The 25,370-nt window shown below is 40.6% G+C and overlaps 1 protein-coding gene across 1 annotated transcript; it reads right to left on the reverse strand.

Moving 5' to 3' along the window:
• Positions 1–18,531: 18,531 nt before the first annotated feature.
• Positions 18,532–24,986, reverse strand: asb6 (ankyrin repeat and SOCS box containing 6). The gene is made up of 7 exons (XM_014986803.2): positions 24,549–24,986; positions 24,125–24,256; positions 23,747–23,919; positions 22,292–22,398; positions 22,108–22,216; positions 21,936–22,022; positions 18,532–19,663 (listed from the first exon to the last, which is right to left on the reverse strand). The coding sequence occupies exons 2-7, from the start codon at positions 24,232–24,234 to the stop codon at positions 18,942–18,944; spliced, it is 1,308 nt and encodes a 435-aa protein (XP_014842289.2). The 5' UTR covers positions 24,235–24,256; positions 24,549–24,986; the 3' UTR covers positions 18,532–18,941.
• Positions 24,987–25,370: the final 384 nt, after the last annotated feature.

Here is a 25,370-nt window from a genome sequence, read left to right on the forward strand (position 1 = left end):
AAATATTTCAAATCATCAAAGAAATTTCAAAGTCAAGGTTTACACGAGAAAATAGAAAATGCACATTTCAAAAAAAGCTAACCTTAACAACCTGGTGTGTCGAAGTATTTGCTCTCTAATCTTAGCAACTGGTTTTGACATCCTCAGTGAAAACAGCTCCCTTTAAATATTTGGAATAACTGCCAGTGAATACTGGTTAGAATGCCATTGTGCATTAGTTTGATTGTAATATAAACTTTGACTAGGCCTTTCTAAAGTCTTTGTTTTTTTATGTTTTAGGGAAGTTTGTCATTAAGAGGTGTACTTGCTTCTTTGCTTTGGATAATTATTCATCGGCATAACCCAAGTGTGTTTGATCACTGCCAGTCATCTAGGTGTGGAAGCAGCAGACCATTAATCTACCTCCACCATGTTTTACTGTCATAATTGGGCATTATGTGCTTTTGTTTTGTCTTTGGAAAAACAAATCTTTGGGAAACATCAAGATGTTTTTGCCCAATGAGGAATGAGTGTTTACAGTCTTTTTGGTCTGAAGTGCTCTTCACCCTGGACATTTTTGCCCAGACTCCGTCTTATTGTTGAGTTACAAACACCTATCAGAAGTGAGGCAGGTGAAGTCTGCTTTCTAACCCCTTCCAGGCATGTTTGGGATCATTATCCTAATGGAACGCCTCATTGTGACTCCAAATGCCAACCATGTGACCCAGACTGTTGCCGTCAGATGAAAGCCAAAAGGTTAAAACCTCTGAGAACAACCCAGAAAGCACAAAGGCCCGAGGATGTCATGAGCAGAAACTTGCTGGAACACGAGTGCCATGTTTTATATTAGTGAATATTAGTGATGGTATATGTCAATATTTGAGCCTTCAGGTTGGATGTTACATATATAAGTCAATTATTTGTTTTCTTAAGTACACACTTGATTCTTGTTTTGAAAATAATTTGTAGTTGTTTGTGTTGTGGTCATTCCCCATAGGTTTAAATGCATCACTGAATGTCCATGATTAATATCAAAGTTTTCGCTATCACATTAATTTTCAGAGAACTGTTCACTTTTCTGCCTTGGTTGCTGCTATAGGTTTGTAAGGTGTGGAGATAAAATTAGAGTTAGAACTAGCAAAAATATCCCTAAAATATCCTAAACATGTTGATCTTTCTAAAAAAAAAAAAAAAAAAAAAGAAATACATTGCAGTAAGTGGTAGAAAAGCAAAATAAAAAAAAAAAAGATAAAGTAGAATGAATACTTTCAAAGAAGTATTTGAAAAATACTTAGTTGTATTTGCTAATGAAAACATAGTATGGGAGGTTGTACGCTGCCTGTATCTTCTGTGGGGACGGTGTGTTCAAGCACGCATTGCTTTTCACACGGAGATGAAAAAAAGAAATCCGTTTTGGTCTTCAATAACCAGAGGACGTTCGCTGACATGTCTGCTAGCCCCCAGTTTATTAACATGTGTTCATCCGTAACTTTCTTATTGCCACTCTTCCATTCCATTCAAGGTGTAAAAAAACTCATCTAAAATCTTAGGATGTTGGTTTTATAATCTAACCTCGTTGGGTTACTAAATTTCCCCCAAACTTGATCGCTGACATTTCTTTATCCTCAGGATGATCTTTGTTCACGAATGCTGAGACCTTTACAGCACACCTGGGATGATAGTGAGAATAAATTAAAAATGAATGGGTGTCATGGATTAAATTGTGTGACTTCCGAAGGCCATTGGTTGGATCAGATTTTATATAAGGGGCACCACACTTAAAACAAATATTAAAATCTCAGATCATTTATTGTTTTCCTTTCACTTCCAAACTATCTGTCCTGATGAAATCTCAATACTACATTTTCAAGCAGTAAAACAGAAGATGAAAAAAGTTTAAGAAATACTTCTACAAGGAAGTTTTATGTTAGTGTTACACTTAGTCTGTGTTTTTTTCCCTGTTCAAGTTTAAAAATGAACGAAGCACATGTGCATTCTGTCCAATCCTTTGTTTCAAAGTGACCCTAAGTTTAGCCCTGCTCAGGGTCAAGCCTGCTTTTTGCACTTAGCAGATAAATAATGAAAATAAACTTTAAAAATATTTTATTATTCAAGATTTGAATCCTACGTATAGGCCAGATTTGAAATATGACAAAGGGAGGGACTATCATGAAGTTTTTAAGCATTTTTTTAGATCCATGTGGAGTGAGGCTTTCAAGTACTTAAAGATTTAAAAGGACAGAGTGACGCTTTCCTCTAAAATAATCTCGTCTAGCTTCAGAAGACCGTTCAACTAACCTCAGATGTGAGTTTAGTCATGTCACAGAAAGAAGAAGGAAAAAAAAAATCCAATTGCTTAATACGATATTTTACTCTATTGGCTCAACTTTTTGACACGCAGCCACATTTTGAAAACCCAAGGAGGGAACAAACAGAAAATAGAGGCAATTCCTTTAGTGCAAGAAACCGAGGCTGAGATGTATTAATTTCCAGTAAGACTTAGTCAACGTGACGAAACAACAAAGAATGACTTTTAAACAAAGAGAATCCAGCTTTCCCTCAGTGCGTCCTCTGAAAGCCTCGGCTGAGATATGCTGCTATGTGGAAGATGCACACAATTACTTCAGAGGCGGGGTGCTTTATTTACATATGCAATATGCATAAGCAAGGTTACTGTGAGGGTGAAATAACCGAGAGATAGAAGGAGAGAAAGGAGGAGGGGTTTGGGACGGGTGTGTGTGTGTGTTTGTGTGTGTGGCTGTGATGGAGAAGTGTGCGTGGGGTAAGAGGGAGGCAGAAAATTGGTGTTATCAATATTTAACCAACCCTTCCAGCATATTTATGGCAGACAATAGAGCAGACATGCAACTGTCTCATGTGAGTGGAAGTGTATTTATTATGCACTGAAACAGAGCCTGTAAATAGGATGTTCATTGATACATCACGGCCACGGCGGCAAGGAATTAATGACGAGTGTAATCCTCGGCGCACAACTTCCAAAAGTTGATTTTGACCCCGCGTGTATTTAATAAGCACGCAGTCGTTGAGCCCATCGCCGATATTCATTAGCGGAGCTCTACATGTGGTGAGCAGCTGTATGTAATTCAATCACTTTCAGGAAAAAAAAAATGTAAAAAGCAAGGAAAAGAGGGAGAAGAAATACAATGTCTGGAGCTTTTCTGTTTTTTTTTTTCTTCTTCTTCTTCTTTTTCTTTTCACAGACCCATGGCCTCTCAGAAAATGTTTCCATGTGTTGTGTCTGAGCGCGCAGAGAGCAAAGAGGGAAAACATTCTCTCCTCCAAACCACATGCAACAGATTCTTTCTGAAGCCAAATAAATCAACTCTGTGCTTTTAGATCATGTGACACTTTTTGTGCTTTGTGTTATTCCCAACATATCCTGTTTCACCCCCCCCCGACACACCCCTCCTACCACCACCACCACCACCACCTCAACCAATTCCACCCCTTCCTCCCTCCAGCCCCCTGCAAACGCAGAAACACTCAGAGTTTCCACATCCTGTGCGTAAGATCACCTGTACAGACAGAATAGCGTGCTTCGGTGTGACATGCTCGGGCAGGAAAACAGGAAAGGGAGTTCAAGGGTGTCCAACATGAAATACTCGCGGCGCTCGCTCAGTTAGGGGAAACCCAGAGCGCATGGCCCCGCTCCAGTTCCTGACAGCAGAGCGAAGTCTCGCCGGTGCCCTTTCTTTGCTTTAGTACTGCCATCATGTGCTCTAATTTTGCCTGTGCAAAAAAAGGTTGTGGGAGGGCAGCAGGGACACTACGAACTGCACGTTTCAGCCTTTTAACGGGATACTGCAGCCTTAGTGTTCTTTATCTCTTCCTATGTGACATTTTGCGAAAAGTAAATTACATGCAGTTGAAGCCAGAGGTTCACACTCGCTGTAAAAAATAAATAAATAAATAAATAAATACTTTGCTCTCGCTTTGTGACGTTAAGCAAAACAGTTCCTGTTTTTATGCCAGGAAAAATAGAATTTATCCTAAATTCTAAAGAAATTTCTTGAAGTTTTCATACACTGAGGTTACTATGTTTTTGAACAATTTGGTAAACTCAGATTAGGGTGGCTTTGTAAGTTTGTGATTGGTTAGTTACAAAAGTTTTGTTAAATAGAGCCACACCTACAGATTGAATGCTAAAAGATCCTGCCTCCATGTGACACATGAAGAGATGATCTAAAGCGACCGTTTATCAAATGCCTAAATGTGCCTCGTTCCTCTGTTCAAACATTTCATAGAAACGACATGAATGTCCAACATGATTTAAGTGTCAGTTGAACCAGTTTGTCTTGGAAAGCACATCGAGATGACATTTGTTGTGAATTGGTACAATGTAAATAAAATTGAATCACACTAAACATGAATCGCCTCCAACATAAATCATCCGTACTCCTTATATTTGTTTTCCAGTATTTTTCCGAAACACCAGTTACGTTGGTTTTTATTGGAAAGTACGTCATCAATACGCTTTCTGCTTCAAATTCATCATTGTTAATTTGAAGCAGATTTCTTTGGACCTACGTCCAAAGAAATCTGAAAAGGTTTGTGTGCTTTTGTATTCGGTTTCCCTTAGTCAGTAATTTGCAGAACCACCTTTCACTGCAAGTCATTTGGGTGTACAGTGCATCCGGAAAGTATTCAAAGTGCTTCACTTTTTCCACATTTTGCTGTGTTACAACCTTGTTCCAAATTGTACTAAATTAACCTATATCCTCAAGATTCTGCACATTTTCTCAATACCCCATTGAGAAAATGTGGGCCTTCTTTTTTGAGTTTTTTCTTTTCTTGTTTTACAAATTTATTTGCAAAAATAAATCTGAAATGATCTACAGAGGAAAATTTGTCTTTTCTTAACTGTCATTTTTAAATCACTTCTTGAAACTCATCTCTCGGTATTGGTCTTTGACAACGTGTGCAATGCTGAATCTAGTTTATTGCTTTATCTGTTTTTATAGTGTGGTTTCACTTACCCCTAAGACACAAAGAAACCTATTTTATATACTGCGTGTTGTGTTAAAGCTCCTTATTTTTACATTTTCAGAAGTGGAATGGAAATCTGATTTTCACCTGAATCTATAGGTCCAGACTGGAAAGTTCCAGCCAACATAAAAATGCTTCGAACTAAGCCGTTCCATTGTAGCTTTGTCTGTTTGTTTAGTGTTGCCGTTCTACTAATAAGGGAACCTCTGCCTCGGTCTCTACTCTTTCACAGCCTCCAGTTTTTCTTTCAGCACTGTCCTCACATAATGATGCTTTTACCAATATTTCTCCATCGGGATTCAGGATCACCTGTCAGTCTTCGCAGAGATCCAGACATGCCGTAGCAACATATTTAAATTCTGGTTTGAAAGAGTCTTCTGTTTGTGTTGTAGTTTCTAGTAGCTACTTATAATTTAATTTGACTAACTGGATAAAAAATAATAATAATAGTGATTGATTTTTATGTTGTATCAGCACCATATGATGTCAGAATTGCACAATGTTGTTTACACTTGTCCACCAGTGACCTTGGACTGGCTGTTACATTTTTTTCTGTTGCTAAAAGGAAGCAGCAAAAAGAAAAAGGTGTGTTGTACTTTGGGAAGAAGCTCTCGAGTTCCAAATCTCAATTCAAAGCAGTAACACAATTCTTTGCCCTGAAAGCGCTTCATCTGCTGCTGCTTCCCTGAAATGGTTCTAAGAAGGAAAGTTGTTTTTTTTTTTTGTTTCTTTTCATATTTTTCTTTTTTAGATATGGTTCAGTGGAGAGGTTAAAGGTCATTGATCTTACCTTCACCACCTCGGTTTGGATAAGAGGTGAATGGTTAGTTCAAGTGGAATAAAAAAAGAATAACAAATTTTAAAAATCTTCAAAAAGAAAATCTGTAACAGCTGGCTTCTATTTTATAAACTATTGACCCACGAAACATATTGAAAAGCTGCCTAATGGAAAAGTAAGGCAGTCTGTAAACTGCTGTGATGTGTTTTTTTACTTTGTAACACAGTTTCTGGAGTTTCTCAATCCATGTGAATGGAATGCCATTGTTCTGGAGAACTATAGACCTTACTATAATTAAGTACAGACTTCTAATACATGGATAATATTGACCGGTTCGGTCCAAACAAGTAGCATCTCAAAAGATAGAGAAGAACAAGCGCTAACTTTGTTTGCAGGAGCCCTGTGACTGTAGTAAACTAGTAGCTTTGGTAAATAAGAGCAATAAAGCAGAGTCTGAAAGCACATGAGTTTTTTTTTTTTTTTTTGTTTTTTTTCAGGCTTATCCACAATTGAATATTGGCAAAGGTTGGTAGCGGAATGATAACCTGTAGTTATTGATTTTACAGTGTCATGGTACAAGTCCAAAAAATAACAAAATGTACAACCTGATCCGATAAAAAATTAATAATAATAATTACAAAAGTAGTTGTCAAATGGTGATTTTATTTATTGGTGAAAAAGAAAATCATATCTACCAACCTTAAAATACTAGTAGCTAGCTCTACTTCTAAAACACATTTTCTGTTTTCCTTTCAGTAGCCGCTCCCAGTCCGGAAAACTGCCTGACCTGTAGAATCAGGAAATTCCTTAAGTCAAAATTGTCTGGCAAAACGAAGAAGAATGAAGGGTGTTAAAAAGCAGCGCAGTAGGAACTGATCTAGAGGAGTTTGAAAACACATAAGAAACGATGCCAGTGACATACATCATTCTTGAAAGGGTTACAAAACCCATTTCTAAGAATTTGGGGCTCCAGTGATCCACAGTGAGAGCCATTACCCACAAATGGAGAAAACATGGAACAGTGGTGAACTCTCCCAGGAGTGGCTAATCTACCAAAAGTAGGAACAGCGACAACTTATACAATTGAGCACGAGAGAATCCAAAGCGACATCTAACGTTCCGCACATTTCATCTGCCTAAGGTGACTGTTTTTCATGGTTCAACAATCAGAAAGAGGATGGGCAAACACTGGAGCCATGGGATAAATACCAAACCAAAACTACTGCTGACAAAAACCAATGCAAAGGCCTCTCACACGTTTTCTAAAAACATCTTGATGATCCGCGATACTTTTCGGAAAAGTTAAAGGCGTTCATCCTGTTACGTCTGGGATCGAAGCAACACACCTATCCAGAAAATAACATAATATCAATAGCTAAACATGGTGGTGGAAGAGTGATGGTGTGGGACTGCTTTGTATTGACCTGAGCGTCTGGCAGTACGTGATGAAACCATGGATTACAAGCAAGTTGACTTCTGAACAGCTTAAAAATCTAAATGAAGGGTTAGGGGTAGCCTAGTCAAAGTCAAGTCTTAAACTAGATCAATATAATGTGTTGACTTTAAACAGGACGCTCATGTTTCAGAAAAACTCCAGCTGTGATGAACTTTAAACCATTCTCCAAAAGAAATGGGCTAAAATTCCACCACAGCCACATTTAATACCAATTGCAAGTTATCACAAATGCTTGGTGGGATAAGTATTTTTTAGGGGGTAATTATTTTTTTCATATAGAGTGACTTTGATGTGAAATGAAATAGCTATTTACCTGGTTGATCATTCTTCGCTATTATCATTAGCTTTAATGTTTGCTCGATGATCTCCAAAAAATTACTTTAATGGAAAAGCAAAAACAGGAGAAATCATAAAAGGGGCTAATATTTTTTCTTATGTACTATTTTTCCCAATAGTTTTTGAGCTAGTATATTAATAAATAATGCAAGAAATATCTTTAGAGTTTTAGTTGTATTCATTTCTGCTTTCTGCCCATGTCGTAAGGAAAACTATTCCTAGCCATAGTTCCCGTCACTACAGCTATCTCACACAAACTGACAACATCAGTCTCTTTGTACTAAGAGGACTATTATGATATGTAAATATGAAACTACAGCCAGAAGCCACTGATTAGCCAAGCTTAGGATAAAAAGCTGGAAACAATGTGAAAAAGCCCAATAGGGTATTTAGAGAGTTAAGAAAATGTTTCCATCAGACCCTATGAAGGTCACTAAGCATTCTACGTTCCCAACAAAGCATAAAAACCAAATAGTACCCTAAAAGTTTTAGGAAGTCCTGTAAATTGTTCTAATACACTCTAACATATTTTTTTTGTGATAATTACTTGTATTTTTGCATGTTCTACTGCAACCTTGTAGCTCACACCATAATTGACATGGCAGCCTGATCAATCAGCGCTGTTCTCCATACGTGGGGTAACACAATGTTCCTCTGTGCTTCTGACAGTCATCCCGAACCCATTTACTGTCAAATGGGTTCTGCTCTCTTCGCCGGAGCTCAGATGCAGATTTATGCCAGAGCGATGCCGCTTCTTGCATATTAGATGAAAGCCTTGTTTGCATATACCCGCTCCCTCATCTCCCCACCACAACCGCCGCGCCCCCTCCCTGCCTCCCTCCCCTCATCCCCCTTCTTTCTCTCTCTTCCTTTTTTCTGAGGCGTCACTTTAATATGTATGCAAATGGGCTGAGCTCCACGGGCAGATATGTGTGGAACCCTGTCCTGCAGTCAGGAGGTGTAGGAGAGATTGTGTTTGTATTTATGAGGCATGGGCCCTGCCGCTCTTGGGAGAGAGAACGCTCCGAGTGGTGTGGTGGAGGCTCTGCAGTGCAGGCAGAATGCAGATATGCCAATGAGCAGAGGTCATGGCTGTCACTAATGATAGGAGGAGACAATTAGAGTTAACCAGAGCTGTAATGTAAACTCCTCTTAAACCCAGCAACAAACAGACAAACACCTAGAAGCTATTGTATTCCTGGTGTGGTGTGGAGAGAACGATCTGCCTCTTCTGGAATGTTCAGCACACTGCTGCAGCAGCAGCAGCAGCCCTGCCTACACCAGGATGGGGAGTAATGGGTGACTGGTGTGTGTGGAAGACCAATCTATTGATCCTGCGCATCCCTCAAAGGGACGAGGATCACTGTCGGGAGCCGAGATAGGGAAGACAAGGTCAGGTCACCTATGAGAGATGCACCCCAAACCTATTTCATCAGCGCAGACCCTCCCAGACAGGCCTCAAAAGCAAGCGATCAATAACGCCTCAGTAACAATGGAAACAGAAATAACGCGCAAAGTAGGTATAGATGTCCGCCTAGGTTCGAGCGGAAGGAAATCCCATTTACGGAAAGTTTTAAGAGAAAAACTCAAAGGAAAATAAGAATGAGCACAATGGTTTTATGTTCAAAATAATAATATCATGGCTTGATGCCAATCAATGATGTGCCATCACAAAACACGCACACATACACACAACTGTGCGCAAATAGCGTGCCTCTTTCCTCTCTCTTTCCCACTCTCTCTCCAGCACACTCTTATCCACGCAGACACACACACACACACACCCTTCCTCCATCATGAATAAACCATACTGTGTCTGTGAGTCATATACCACCCCCACATCCCTCTCTAACCCACTCCCCCATTCGCTGCTGCTGCTGCAAGAGTAAGAAAAAACACTAATTAACGTGATGGCTAGCTCCAGCTCCTGTCAGCAGCTTGTGGGGGCCCTTCTCATCCAGCCAGGCTCTGCTGGTCTCTGGTTTTAGCAGCTTTTTCGCTCTCTCTCTCTCTCTCTCTCTCTCTCCCTCTCCCCAGTCACCATCTCGGGAGAACCGGGGCCCCCTTATTCATATGCAGCCCCAGTCACAGGCACCTGGAAGCAGCCGGCACCACCTCCACCAGCAGCACCACAGACCCCCACCCCAATAACGTGTCTATCACCAGTACCCCCACCTTAGTCAAACCCACCTTCTGTCAATTTAGAACCCCCTTCTCCCCCCATACACTCCCAACAACCCCTTCCCTCACTCAGTTTATGGTCAAAGAAACTAACACATCCACCCATTAGCTGCAAAACGCATACAGATCCTTTACTTATTTTTTGTCTTTTTAAAAACAAACCAGAATACAAACTCTAGCTGAGGAGACGTGGGAGCAGCAGACTTCATCTAGGAGATGACACAACCCAACTGATGGGTTGAATCACCCAACGGTGGAGAGAGCAAGAGAGAAAGAGACAGGAAGGGCTGCGTGCCTTGGTTGGACTGGCTCGGTAACCATGACAACGCAGCCGGGAGAGCGAGAAACAGGAACATACAGAATCTGTTTCTGCTGAGACTTGCACATGTGGCACAGTGCTGCTTTGCCTCCAAGAAGAAATGAAGGGGAGGTGTGTGTGCGTGTGTGTGCGTGTGCGTGTGTGTGTGTGTGTGTGTGTGTGTGTACTTGTATTTGTTCTCCTTATTCCTCCTTCTCTAGGACATTTTGGGGTATAATAAGCTGCCTTCTTAAGAACGATAGGCCTTCTGGGGACCAAGCCCGATGCTAATGCGGTGGAATATAATGTTCAGGTTAAGGATTAAAGCTAGGGCTAAAGTGCGAATTAACCTTAGACTAAGATTAGGTGTGTAATGTTAATAATTCCGGTTAAAGGAACAAAAGGCAATGTAATGTAACAAGGATGTCCAAACTTAAGAGCCGGTGAAACTTGCTAATTGTTCCTCTGACGACCTACAGACTTTAAGCTGATCAAAGCCCAGTCCTAATGTGATGGGCTACTCTCTTTAGGGTGATTAGCATTAAGGTGTGAATAAAGTTTAGCTTAAGGTAAGGCTTATGTGTGTACTATTACAGGGTTACAGATAAATGAGGTTACACAGTCAATATCATGTCCTAACAAGCATGCATGTGAGTGCGTGTATGTGTGTGTGTGTAGCCTTGTAGTTCATACAGTGAAAGGACCATTTTTCCAACAAATAATAGGTTGTGAGGACTGACTGCTCTTTACAGGGTCCAGAGCCCGGGCCCCATCAGAAGAGGGACTGTTTTTGGGCTATAGTTAGATTTGGGACTAAGGTGTGAGCTTGGTTAGAGTTAGGGTTAGTAATGCACTTTAATATGGTTAAGTTCATAAGGGTCAGGCTATAAAAAATGAATGAAAAACAAATGGAAGTCAATGTAAAAGTGTGCATGTGTGCGTGTGTGCGTGTGTGTGTGCGTGTGTGTGTGTGTGTGTGCGTGTGTGTGTGTGTGTGTGTGTGTGTGTGTGTGTGTGTGTGAGGACCATTCAAGGCATTTTCCACTAAAAATGGAGGTCATTTGTGAAAAGTGGGGACATTTTTCTGGTCCTTGCCTTTTTTGTTTCAGTTGGAATGCGCTCTAGTAGTTAGATATGGTGTGAATTAAGTTTTGGTTAGGGTTAGGCATCTATTAACAGCAAGGTCTATAGGGAAAATGTCTGGGTAAGGCATTAATGCCTCAACTAGAATGATCAGAAGTCAATACAAAGTCCTCTGACCGACAGAAGTACAAGGATGTGTGTGTTGGTGTGTATGAGCGTTTTAATGAAGCATACATGCTAGATCTCGCTCAAAGCTAGCCTGACTTAGTCACAGAGTGACTCACACTACAAAAGACAGCAAGACATGGTAAAAAACAAAGCAACGAGTGCTGCTCTGAGTGGAAGACTTTGTTTGAATACTTGGAGTCAATCTGGGCTAAAATATTCAGACATAAAGATAAAACTCAGAACACGGAGGCAAAGCAGGGCAACATTTTTTTTTTTCCCGTAAACTCGTTTTTTTTTTTTTTTTGCCTATTTTTCCTTCCCTGTGCCTCTCTCCACCGCTCCCCTTCTGCCTGCCTTTTCTTTTTTGCTCCCGCTCCCTCTTTCTACAGGCTCAGACTCACTCCCCCCTCCCTTCCCCTTTCCTCAAGGGAATAAAGGTCGTAACGCAAATGATTACTCAAACCGGGGTTGCCATGGAGACGGCGTCACGTGACCAGGGAAGGCATGCATAGACCACAACAAAGAGGTGGATCAGGAACCAGCAGCTCTGGAAAAGAGCTGTAGCTCGCCTTGCTGGTGCCTCAGAGTATTTCACTCAGATTCAGAGGCTCTCTTTTTCAAAAGAAACAGGCGAAGCGAGCTGCGTGAAACACGAGGGGGAGAAAAAGCAAAAAGAGAGAGAGAGAGAGAAAAGAGCTGGGAGCTAGGTCTGGAGGCTGTAATGAATCTAGGCTGTTTCACTGCAGTGTGTGCTATATATTCTGCCATTCACCAGCATACCAAGGGTGTGTCCTATTCATCATGTCCTTCTTGGAGGCAAAGCTCAGGCGCCAGTTGTCTGGAATTTCAGTGAAATGGCGTCAGTAGTAGGGATGTGGAGGGTGGTGGACTTTCTGAAGTTCTAAAACAGGAATCGGGGTAGAGAGTTTTTACATTTCGTTGTTCCGCTTGGAAATCAAGAGTGTCAAGGAGAGTGACTATACTTTTCGGGTCTGGTTAAAAAAAAAAAAAAGAAGCAAAACAAGAAAATAAACAAGCCCGTTTAAAGCAAAATCGGTACAGACATTTTTAGACTAGTACGACATTTAAAAGTTTTGATAAATGATACCCAGCAATTGTGGGGTTTGAAAATATGTGGAGGTTTACTAAACAAATCTTCAAAAGTCTCTTATCTAAGCATGCGACAGAGAGTAAACCTGTAGCGACTGGTGAGAACGGCAGCCGGTATTTGTCAGGCTAAAGCAGGAAAAGACACCTGGAGCAGAATGAGAAGGTGGCCTGCCCCAACAGGATTCAGTTATCCTGCATCCTCTCCACCCCCACTCTGAGATTAGTTTGCGCTCTAGCTGAACCCAGCAGCCTGCGACACGTCTCTCAGAAACCACCCCCCTCCCACACTCTCCAAGCGCATGCACACACACACGCACTTCTCCACACCCAGTCAAAATGTTTCTTAAGGGTCTCACCCAAACAGCAATTTTCTAGAAGATAAAACACATGGAAGCCGGTAGATGTGAAGAATACGTGCTAGAGGTCGCTCGTTTTTGGTGTGCTCCGTCAAACGCGGGAGCGGCACAAGAAAGGAACGGGGTGCATTTTTTTTGCATGAAGTCACCCCATCTGCAGCTACGCATTTTTCTCAGTTTCTTTTTCTCCTTCCTTGCCTTTAAATCCAAGACATACAGCAGTAAATAGTAAAAAGCATGCACACTCTCTTTGAGGGGTTCTGCGAGCCCCTTCACTGACTGATGGCTGACTCCTGTCGAAGTCCACCTCAACTCCCATGGGGTTCCTGGCAGCAGCTGAGTGTTCGGTGATGTCTGCAATTATCCCGTGTCTAGACAATGTCTAGAGAAAGACAGGGAGATGCACCCTCTGCATGGGCGGCACTCAGAGGAGAAGGGGGGGTTAAAAAAAAAAGGCCCTGAATAAATCGTGGAGCCTTTTGGTAGTTGATGGAGTTGTGAGTGAAAAGGTCAGGGCCGTACAAGGAACTCACACTGCCTAAAGAGACAGAGGAAAATCAGTAAGATGCTTTTTTATAAATATATAATATCAGCAGATAATGTATTACTATTGTTTTTACACTTGTTTCCCTTGGTTGGAAACATGTTACCTTTATTTCTTGAAAAAACTTTGAGCAATATTAGATTCATTAAAACATAGTCAAAACGTCAAAGTTTTGACTATGTTTTAATGAAAACGACTTGTGTCATGTCATAAAAAGATTGCTTTTGGATTTTGCTCTTCCTAATTTGTTCATGAAAATGGTCTGAATCTATTTTAGCTACAAACATTACAGTGGACCCTGCCCATTTATGGCTCACTATTCACAGATTTGCCTATTCATGGATTTTTCTGTGAAAGGTAGCTCCTTATTATTTGCAGGAAATTAATCAATTGGTGGATCTATTGTAGAGCATGTCTTAAGTATTAGAAGGAAAACGCAGCTTGGGAAGGTGAAATACCTAGGTGATATGCTACTGGCTGGTATTTACAAAGCAGCCAATCCAGGAGTGCCATTCATTTTCCTTGATACTGATTGGCTGTAACCTCAAGAATGACGAAAAGGAAGAATGTGGACTAGCTAGTGCGATAGTGTTAAGACAGGTTTTCAATGTGTGTATCAATTCATACTAAGATACATTTGATTTTTGAACTATTAACAAAAGCACTTTAAGCATTTTTGAACTACATGGTTGTGGAGATTTCAGTTATTTGAGGGCAACTGTGACCTTTAACCCCCACAAATACCGTCGGTTCACTTTACACAAATCTAAAGTCCTGGTAACACTTTATTTGAAGGGGTGTGCATAAACATGACATAACATCTGTCATGAACATAAAGAAGTCTTTATGAATGTTTATGACTGTTGTCATGAAGTGCCATTCGGTAAATAATGACACTTTTAATGCAAAGTTGCTCTAAAGGTTGCATTAAAAGTCCATTAAAAGACCCAACTTTGCATGATTTTGTAAATTATGGTAATTTAATGCAAAGTTGGCATTTTTAATTGATTTTCATGACACTTCATGACAACAGTCATAAACATTCATAAAGACTCCTTCATGTCCTTGACAGATGTTATGTCATGTTTATGACAGTGTCATGTCAGTCTTATGCACACCCCTTCAAATAAAATGTTACCAAAGACCTTTGCAAAAATATTCATACTTCTTGAACCTTTCCACATTTGGACAAATTTAACCACACACTATAATCTATATTTTGAGTGTAGGTTATAAAACATGAAGTAGTCCATACTTATGAAGGAAAAGAAGTATGAAACACACTTAACTTAAAAAATATATATCTATGCATGTGTATTTAGCACCTCGACTCTGATACCCCTAAGCAAAATCCAGTGCAACCTATTCTGAAGTTCTCTTATTTGCCAGTAGAGTCCACCTATGTGGAATCTAAATAAATCTAGTGATTCTGTGAAGGCATCAGATGTTTGTTAAGGAACAGTCTCGTGAAGTCCAAGTAACACTCCTGAGTGGTCTGGGATACAGTTGTGCAGAAGTTTAACAGACGTTTAGTTTAGCAAATATTGTCCCAAGCTTTGAACATCTCACAAAGCACTATTCAGGTCCACTATCCAAAAATGGAAAGTGTGGCATAGCTCTCCTCCTACACTGATAGGCCAGGCAAGGAGAGGATTAAGTAGTGAAGCATCTTAAGGCACATGGTAACTCTGGAGGAGCCGTAGAGATCTACACTTTCCCCTTGAACAAGCCCGATCAGACGAGAAGAAAGCCATTTCTGATAGGATGACAAAAATGTCCTATTTTGCCACAAGCTCTGCTGGAGACACAGCAAACCTGTAAAAGAAGGAGACCGGTAAGATGTGACCAAAACCGAACCGCTTGGTCACAAAAAAACCCCCACTGCCCACATTATTCAGAATCATACTGGATCAGGCCCAAGGAAGCTGGTCAGAGTTGATGCAAACATGTGTGGTAATAGAGAGAACTGAAATGAAGACTGTTAAAGCCTGAAGTAAATGGACTGAACTTATATAGCGCTTTTCCAATCATTTTGATCACTCAAAGCGCTTTACACTTGAGTCACATTCACCCATTCGCACTCACACATCAGTAGGCAGGAGGAAGCAGGAATTGAACCTACAACAAGACGGCTACTCTACCCCCACAGCCACAGTCACCCCAAGGTGGTGGATGTTAGACTGAGACTGAATGGAAATAAAACATCACAGTCCAATGTGAATCAAATTTCCAGCTCAACTGTGAGTGATGATGTACACAGAAATTTGGACTGACAAGGAAAAATATCAGGAGAAATGTTGTCACAGAGCAGTAGCTTGGAGACACAGCAAACTAGCACCATACCCAGATTTTTAAAAGTGTTTTTAAAAGCTGAGTATGCCTGTAATTGGCCACAGTGGTAAATGAAAACCTAAACTAAAATTCAAGCAGCAGTCTGGTCGATGCTGTAATTTCATCTCTGGTTCTGACCAGCAGGATCATCTGATTTACAATGGCATGTGCCAGCACTCCCTTTTCTCCAACCAACTGTGCCACCAAAATATTTTAGTGAAAGATGGCAAAAGTGAATAAAAGCTGCTGAAAGTCTCAATCTTGCCAGTACAATCAGTCTGCATTTGAGTTGTTTCACTCCAACACAGCAATCTAGCTGTCAAACTGTTCGTCCAAACACCCAATCTGTCACGGCTTTTGAACTCTAAAAGTCTGTTTAAGTTAATTTTTCACAAAAGCGTGCTGTTTAGACTTTAAATGTCACTCCAAATCATTTCCACACATGCGGTTAGTGGGAGGGAAATTAAGATACTGATAAAATCTGTTACTCATCTGGCTCAGAAAAAGAAGTTGCTTCTACGGTCGATCATCTTGAGTAAACAAGCAGAACAGGCATTTGCACAGAGCGGGACATATTTTCACTGTAAAACAAAAAATGTTCTTACTTGAGAAACTTTGTACTCAGAACCAACACCTGCTCCAGCTGGAGTGACTTGTTGATTGTCAGCGTTCAATTGTCACTGTGGCATAAACTATCTTATTCCCTCTACTTTTGGTTATTTCTTCCTTCCTTACCATGAGGTTCAAATGTTTTATATGTTTTTGTGTGACAAAAACTTTGTTTTGAATGTAACAAAACAAAAGTTCTTCGCTTTGAAATCATCACCCACTCTTCATGAGCACCAGGACTTTTGGGGAGATCAATCCTTTCTGTAACCAACTATCAGTGGCACATCCATTCCAAAATTTCATGTAAGAAAGGCCTTTTATGTGTGAGTAAATACTACAACCATTTAATTTATGCATACAAATGAACATAATCTTTATTGAATATGATTTTTGTATTTGTTATTTCCAAAAAAAAATCATTATAAATCCACTTTCATTTCAAGAAATATTTTCATATGTTCAAAAAATTAGCAAACTCTTATAAGACCGATGGAGATGGACAATGGACTGTAGTACATATGCCCAGCCTGTATGTGGGGATATAATGCAGTCACTGAAATATACCAAAAGCAGAGAAGCTTTCTGTTAAGTCTGAGATTCTACAAGTCGAGGGTTAGTTTAGAGTTGGTACCGTGACATTTGCTTTCGAATAGTTGTGTATTGGTTTGCTACATGAAAATCCAACAAATTAAAATATCTCAGACTGATATGGGCTTAGCATTTTTCAAAACATCTGTTCATTAAAAAAAAAGGAAAAAGATTTGGGCCACCCAGAACCTAGGGGCCCTGGGCTACAGCCCCGCTAAGCCCTTCCTGAAGTCCGACCTAGGGTGGAGCCTTTCTTTTTTTAGAGAGGCGTAGCAGCTAAGGCCTGTTTGCTGCCCAAGAAAGTGTTGTTGAATTCCTTAACCTCTTCTGAGCTGATTGTGACTCATCCGTTTCATAATTTCTAGTTGTTTTTATTTTCCTTCAACAATTTTACATTGCTCAAAAGCTTTTGTATTTCAACCTTTCTGGTTAACACTTAGCTATTATTACAATCTTATATTAAAACCATTTTTAAACTACTTTGGACAAATTAACCAGGTATAGTACAAAATACTAAAAGTACAAGCCCTCAGAGACCCTTGGTATATAGCGGTGAGTGAAAAGGCTATCAGAGAATAAGCAGGTGTGCTGGGAAAGACCCACGGGCTTCAGGGAGAGGATAGATCAATAACTAATTTCAGTACAGAGCTTCACTCGCACTGTTTTTCCAATAAACGTTGGATGGAGAGTTACTGGCTTAGCCCTCCCCCCACTATCTCTGTTCCATCACCTTCCGCTAGCAGGGATTGGAGACGGTGGAAGAGGCTCGTTTCTGTCACTGCTGTGCACATCTGCGTGGTCAGGATTATGCTCCCGCAGCTTGTGTATGGTGTACATCTAAACCAATGGTGCTTTCTTTCATATGTCCTCTATGAGCGCACTCTCTCAACCGTTCCACGCATCCTGTCTGTGTATCTCTGTTTTTCTCTCTCTCTCTCTCTATATCTCTCTTCTTCCTCCTTCAACCGCCTCCCATCTTCCCTCCCTCCCTCCCTCGTCCGACCAGGGCCAGCGTTGAGGTTTTGTCAAGAGCATGCAGGCAGATTCAGACGGACAGGAGAGTGAAGCGTGTGTCATGCAGCTCTCTGCTGCTGCTGCTGAGGCTCTTCTCCTCAGAGGCTGTGACCTAGATAACCAAGAGGAGCTGGAGCGCCTGCAAGCCTTGGAGCCACTCCAGCTTCAGCAATGTCAGGAAGGGGTTAGTTGTATAACACACAATGTCCTATTTAGTTTAGTCGGCACACGTACACTTACACATGAACACATGTGTACTCTATAGTCCCTCCTATACCGTCGTAGTGCGGATTTATGTATTTTATTTTTCATGCGTTTCTCTTGCTGAAGCAGTGTTGAACAAGCCGAGTGTGAGGGAAAGAGGAGAATTCATCTGTATTTAATCAGAAACATTAGGAATGCTTGGTAAAGCTTTCTACTTCAGCAGCCACATTATGTCAAAGCTACAAAAGGCAGACTCTTCCTGCTGTGCTGCTGCCTTTAACTCGCGCCGCTTTATTTAGCGGCTATTCTGAGGTTCGGTGTATGAGCACAACCATGTGGTACATACATGGCATTAATTATTCCCCTTGTGCAGGTAGCCTGTGAGTGCAGCACTCCTATCCTGCGCTACACTGCCACTTACTGGACAATTAAAGGCAGGAGCGATTTTTAGAGAATGCAAAGAAGTGTAAAAACAAGCCAATAGAAAAGTGTTGATCACATTTTCTTTATTCCAATATGATATGGAAAAACTTAGATAAATTACAAAACACAGCATCACCACAAAAAGGCCATAAGATGTAGATGGATTCTACGCAAATGGAACAAGTTTATGGCCAAAGAAAAAAAAAAATCTCATTTCATTGCGTGTGCTGCTGTGATTCAACACTGCCATCACGTGGTTTCATTTTGTACGGCAGCATTTTAAATTATTTACATTTAGCTGTACAAAAAAAAAGATTGTAAAAACAGTATTTCAATGTAAAAAAAAAAAAGGGTGGATGGTAGGGGAAAGAAAAATAATTCAGAACAAAAAAGGCATTAAGGTTTTGTCACTTTTTGTTCAATTTGCAAATACAACAGCTAAATTTACAATTTCATTTCAGGCTAATTAGTTTCTATTAACCCTGAGTGTGTTGGGGTTTGAAGCAGGCCCAGCCAGCCTTTGGGGTGTAGGTGAGTTCCGGAAGCAGAAAGTCTTTCAGTCTGTCTGGTAAAGGCAATGCTTTTACTCTGTCCACCAGCGGCCAGGGCTGTAGGTAGCTCCTTATGAATGACCTAGAAAGGCAACGTAGAGGCGGGGGGCTTCCTTCACGCTCCACTACACGATTGTGTAGACCTATTAGAGCCTGAGCGTACGGGTGGGAGTCCAGGTTGGCCACAGGGAGCTCCGGCCTCGAAGGCAGATTCAGCGTTGGGACATTTACCCTTGCCAAGTCCAGCAACATCTCCGCTTGTTCCAGGAGCTCAGCGGCGTAACTCTGATCGGTGCAGCGCAACAGGGCGGTTTGGAGCCTCTGGAAGAGCAGGCTGTAACCCGACCAACAGGAGGAACTGTGGTGGGAGCAGACCAGAGAGGCTCCGCTCTGGATCAGGAGCACGGCCAGAGGAAAGAGCAAGTCGAAGTGCTCCAGGCTCGTCTGCGTCAGCGAGGCCTCGCCGTCCTCGTTCAGGCAGCAGCTGGGGTCCACGCCGTGGGACAGTAGGAGCTGTGTGGCCTTGAGGCAGAATTTACCGATCTCGGCGGCATCCTCCGCACTGGCGTCCAGAGCCTCCTTCACCAGGAACACCAAGGACGACTCCACCGTTTCGCCGTCTACGGTGGCAGCGTTGACGTCGGCCCCTTGAGACGAGGGATACAGCAACGACAAACAGATGAGAATAAATAAACCCCAAACGTATTCTTACATTTGTAAAACCACATCGCATTTTACTGCTCTTTCACGTGACAAACTGAGATAAATTAAATCGCAACTGTGAAGTGAAAGAAAAAAGGACGCATGGTTTTCCAGATTTCTTGCAACGCTAAAAAAACCCTTAAGGGTGGTGTGCATCGGCAATCAGCCCTCTTGAGCCTATACTTTGGAGAACCACTGATTGCTGCATACTATATATAGCTACAAGTGTTTTGGAGCACGTCTCTACAGAATCTGAATTATTTTGCACATAGCTCAAGCTCAGACTGAATGGATACCATCTCCGATCATCAAACCCACAAGTCCGTTCTGCTCTACTTTATACTTGTGCTCTAACATGAGGTTGCAATGTGACAAAATCAAAAAAAGTTCAAGTGTATGAATACACTTCGTGACTAAAAAAAAAAAGTTGCATAAAACAAATTAAGGCAATTATTTCTTGTATTAACTTATTGTTTTCTTGGGCTGTTTGGAAGAAATAACACACACCTCTGCTAAGACCGATAATCAGTTGGGTTCATGCATTTGGCAGCTATGTAGTTTTTATTTCATACAAAGTTCCTAAAGGTGGATTAAGTTGTTTTCAGCAAACATTTAACACCAGCATGGTTTTATTAATTATACGACAGAGAAACATGTCTCGTATTATTCCATTACTTCCTTCTGATTTCGGACATGCGGAGTTCAAACACAAAATCTGAAAAAATTACAACAGAGATTAAACAAACTCTTAATAGGAAATATCTGAAACTTACTTGGAAGAGCTGCCGTAGCCTAAACTGAACCCAAACCTTCCTCCTGATCCTCAAGGATTTAAAGAGGCTGCCGGCTTGTGAATAATCAGGGGAGACAGCTGCAGAAGCAATTGTTTTTTTTCTTCTTTTTTTTTTTTATTTCTTTTAGCTTTTGTAACGCAGCCTCAGACGACCCCTGACGGCGGTTTTAATTTTCTTCTGGAGGCTGAACAATCATCGCGGTGCTGCGGCGGAGACTTGTGCTCCCCCTCAGCCGTCGTTCGGCGGAGTCAAAGAATTTCTCCCAGGAAAATGATTAGAAGTTTGTTCTGCAAGATTCTCAGAACTCTGAAACTACTTTGCGAGATTGTATTTTGACCCATTTTGTACAACCGACTGTGTGAGTTTTGCTCCAGATAATAAAAGATGTGCGTCTCTGCCTCATGCCTGCAGGAGTGCCATTGATCAGAACTTGAACTGTTTCAATAACAACCAAGTTGGACAGAATATTCTACAACAGGTAGGTTGTTGTTGAAGCTGTGCTATCATGCTGGTTGTATAAGGGTTCTAAACAGCTTTAGCAGGCACTAAGTCACCAGGTTTAATCACTATTTTGTGGTCTTCATTGGTACAGTGCCTAAGTACTATAGGCACAGATAAGAATGGACAATTTTCCTAATTAACTTTTATTTATATTGTAGGTGAAAAATGTAGGATTTGCTCCTAGGTTTTGTCTTACTGTAACCAGAGCATCTCCACAATGCTGAGGCATCAACGTGCATGAGGAGGATGAACAGGCCAACACTCCCGTCTTTATTGAATTTGCCTGTAACAACTTTCTAAATCCAGCAGATGTCACTGCAAGTGACAAAGCAACACAGTCTCAGCACAGTTACAGTGTTTAATGTTACTTATATGGAACCTCTCTGCTGTGGTGCTGGGTTAATGTTAGCATGTTAACATTTAGTTTTAATGGGAATTGTTGATAATTTGGCTTGTAAACAGAGACGGTTGTTCTTCTGCTTGGCTTTGAATGTCATAAAAATTGATGACCTTTGATTTAGCTGCTTTCTGTGCAGCTTTACACAACACCAGTAGTTAAGAGATGCAGCAGCCACTCCATCACTATTTACATCATTATAGAAGGGATAAACCAAAGCCACCTAAATTGTTAGGGAAATCCAAAACAACATGGCTGGTTTCCAGTTCAATTTTGTGAACAAAAACAAGTGGCACATTTTATATGCATAAAATACTAGAGAGTAGACAAGCATCAGAGGCCGAGTCTCTTTAAGGGCTCTGATCATTTAAAGAAAGCCTTGATCAAGACTCACAACCAATGCTTTGATCAGATTAGATTAATTACACTTGTAGTATTTGAAGTTTGAGTTAACACTTGACCAACCAAAGAGAGAACAGACAAACACAGAGAAGCCGGAGACCATTTAAGAGTCAGCAGTAGTACCTCTCTCCAGTAAAAGCCGGATGTTCTCTGTGTTGTGCACGGTCAGCCCGTCGCTGCTAGCTAATGCGTGGAGCAAAGGCGTTTTCCCTTTAAGAAAAGAGACCAAAGCAAAAACACTTTAGAGCAAACAGATGTATGAGTTGATGTGCTTCAGCAAGGCGGTCCGACATACCATGTTTGTCCCTTGAATTTACATCAGCACCAAGGTCCAGCAATGTGATCAGGCAAGGCAGTCTCTCTGACTCTTCACTTGCAAGGTCCAAGGGACTGCTCTCGTGGATCTGCAGATGTGTAGAAGGTGCTGTTTACAGATTCGGGAAGGCGATGAATTGGGAGAAAGCAAGATAGAAACTCACCCTGTCCCTCTTTTCAATGTCCGCTCCATGTCCAACCAGCAGCCTCACCATGTTTGGCCTGTTCCTTAAAACGGCTATATGTAGAGGATTGTAGTATGACACAGGGTCTAGACAGAGGAAGAAACATAAAATAATCTTCAAAGTGATTTTTTTAATCTAATAAACAGTTTCTATATTTGTACACGCACAAAAAAGCGGACAAATAACTAAATGTACATTTTATCTTTGCTTTGCTCCTCTGAAAGCTTGTGGCCTAAATTTTTAGTACGAATGGAATTAAGAGGAAAATCTAGAAAACAGGGAATCTGGAGCACTTTGCATGCTTTGTAAGAACATTTGTCAGTGTCAACTCACAGGAGAGAGGTATTCAGGAGAAGCGAGAGATGAATAAAGGAGCCTCTGCATGGATCCACTAATTATGTCCCACAGGACACGCATGTCTTAAACCACAAGAGGTCACTACAGCAAAGTTTAAGCTGAAGCCTGGTTGTGTAGCAACATAGAAAGAATCTGATGCTGCACAGTGAAGACAGTGTTATGTCATGCTTCCTGTATGGGTAATACTTGGATAAGCAAAGATCATCAGAAAGGTCCTCTCAAGCTTCATCTAATGATGAAGCTACAAAATAGAGCTTTGCATATAGAAAAATGATTAATAAAGAATTATTACTTTCAGGTTCAATGCTGTCTATGGAAAAATCCATTGATTTATATGAGTAGCTGATTGATCTCTGTGTCCAGATAATCATTATATTGGTATACAAGTGTAAATAAAGCCCCCGTGAAGGCATAAGCAGTCAATATCTGAAAAAATTTTGGTGCAAAGAGATACTGAGGGGCTTGGCCAAGTGAGGGGATGAGCATAGGGAGATAAGCAGGGCTGTGGTCAAAACCAGAGAAAGCACGGTTGCCAACTTAACTTTTTTCCTTAAAAAAAACCAACTAGTGAGCCCCCCGCCCCCCAAAAAAAGCCAGCTTCATTAGTCCAGTGCTGAACAAAGTTTTTTTTTCTTTTCTTTTTTTTTTTTTTTTACTGTGAGAATTGGAGAGATGCAGAAGTGTTGTTGTTTATTTTTCCTTACTTTTCCTATAAATGGGACAGACAAAAATCACAAAGCAACTTTTGTTTCCAAATCATCACTCAGGCTGAGCTGGACTGATGAAGAAGAGTCAGACTAAACTTTAACAAGTATTTCTAATACTTTTTTTTTTCTTATTTGTGTGCAAAACTATAATGATAATTAACCAAAACTTCACAAATTTGTCCAAATGCAGTTTGATTCCATTTTTGAGGGGTCCAAAAATATGGGAGCAAAAACAAACCCACAAGTCTACCCCATCACTATCAAAAACGAGGCAGTAGTTGCTGACTTTGCTCCACTGTTAATTAATTTGTCAGAGTTGTTTTTTCATGGAAAAAAAGTGGCATCTGTGAATCAACCTATGAACGCTCACCTTCAAAATTTATATCAGCTCCATATCGTAGGAGGATCTTGGCTGCATACACCAGTCCCCTCTCTGCCACTTTAAACAGGGCGTAGCTGATGCCTTCCAGGAACACCTCAGACTGGGACTCTTGCTCCAGCAGCTTCACCAGAGAGCTACACCGACTGGACTCTTCCTCGGGACTTTTCACAATAAAGAAGAAACAAGACATGTTTAAAAATAATAATGGCAAACACCACTCTACTGAGTAAATTTTTCAATGTAAGAAATTAGAATAAGGAGATTTAGTTTTATTTTCAAATAGATAGTTTGCTAAAAGCAGAAACAGCTAATCTTGAAAATGAATCGTCCTTTCCATTAAGTTGTTTTGTTTTTTTTTCGCTTTACCTGTTTTCATTATTGCTCTCTTCTTCTGCTATCCCAACCACACGCATAACAGCGTTTACAAGCGGCTGGTACTCATAGATGATCCGTCGGAACCCATGGAGGAAAGGCATGGCTCCTCCACCGTTTACACCTCTACATGCCATAGACAGAAAACGGGACAATAAGTGGACGTATTCAGTGTCATTGAAATATGTTCAAAAAGCAGGTAAAAAAAATAGTTTTCAACGAAAAGACTTAAGGCTAATATATGTGCTGTCAAAAACAATCGTTAGCTTCATGTCAACGCGAGTTGGAGTTCATTAGCACCATCATTTAGCTGTCTTAGACACAACTAAAACTACAGCTAGCATTAGCATTCTAGCCAGAAATCCTGTCTAAACTTATTTACATGCTAACTTTATTCACAGAAAGTATTCTACATTACCTAAAGCGAAAGAAGCTGGTGCAAAATCCCTCTGAGCGCTGAACTAATGACACCAGTTGTTTAATTTTCAAAACAGGAAACTTCCCACACGCCCCAAACAGTCCCACCTTGATTTAGTCCCCATTTACCATGAGACTGACCAAGGTTCCGCCGTCATTAATAATGAAAAAGGCTAAAAAAAAAAGTAATAATAATTTAAAAAAAAATACCTGAGAACATGTGGGAATATATTTATGTTGTTTTATATCTCTCCACAATAAACAGTTTCCTGATTTATTTAAGGGAAAAGTAAAAAAACACACTTTGGTCAGTAATAGTTTGTCACAAAACCAGAAGCCGTGAACTCAATGCTGCCGAGACGAACGTCGAGCTACTACTGTAGTGTTGAGGTATGAAATAAAAGAAAGAAAATGTAGATGAAATTCACTGATAATGTACCTGTGAAGTCAATGGTGCCAGTATGAAGTATTAGCAAGAGAATTATGCACTTATATGTAATATGGAAGTGAAATAAACGTACTGATATTATTTTAAAAAGCTGACTATAATAGTGCTGTTTACACCATTTATTATTTGTGATTGTTGACATAAGCCACAATTTTAATTTTCATTAATTTTGATAGGCTTTTCAAGTTTTTATCACAGAAAATGTTATACCTTTTTGTTGTCTGGCTCTTCCAGTACAGGTAGCCATATTGCAGTGAAACATGATGCTAATAGCTTGCTGCTGGTGGTTTTCAAACATATGGCCATTATAAGATTGGTGGGTGACATTTCATTTGAAGGGCATGCATGCCTATTTTTGCAAAAAATAAAATAAAA

This window comes from Poecilia mexicana, unplaced genomic scaffold, assembly GCF_051168715.1.
Source record: "Poecilia mexicana isolate PSO_F unplaced genomic scaffold, ASM5116871v1 scaffold_9, whole genome shotgun sequence".
NCBI lineage: Eukaryota > Metazoa > Chordata > Actinopteri > Cyprinodontiformes > Poeciliidae > Poecilia > Poecilia mexicana.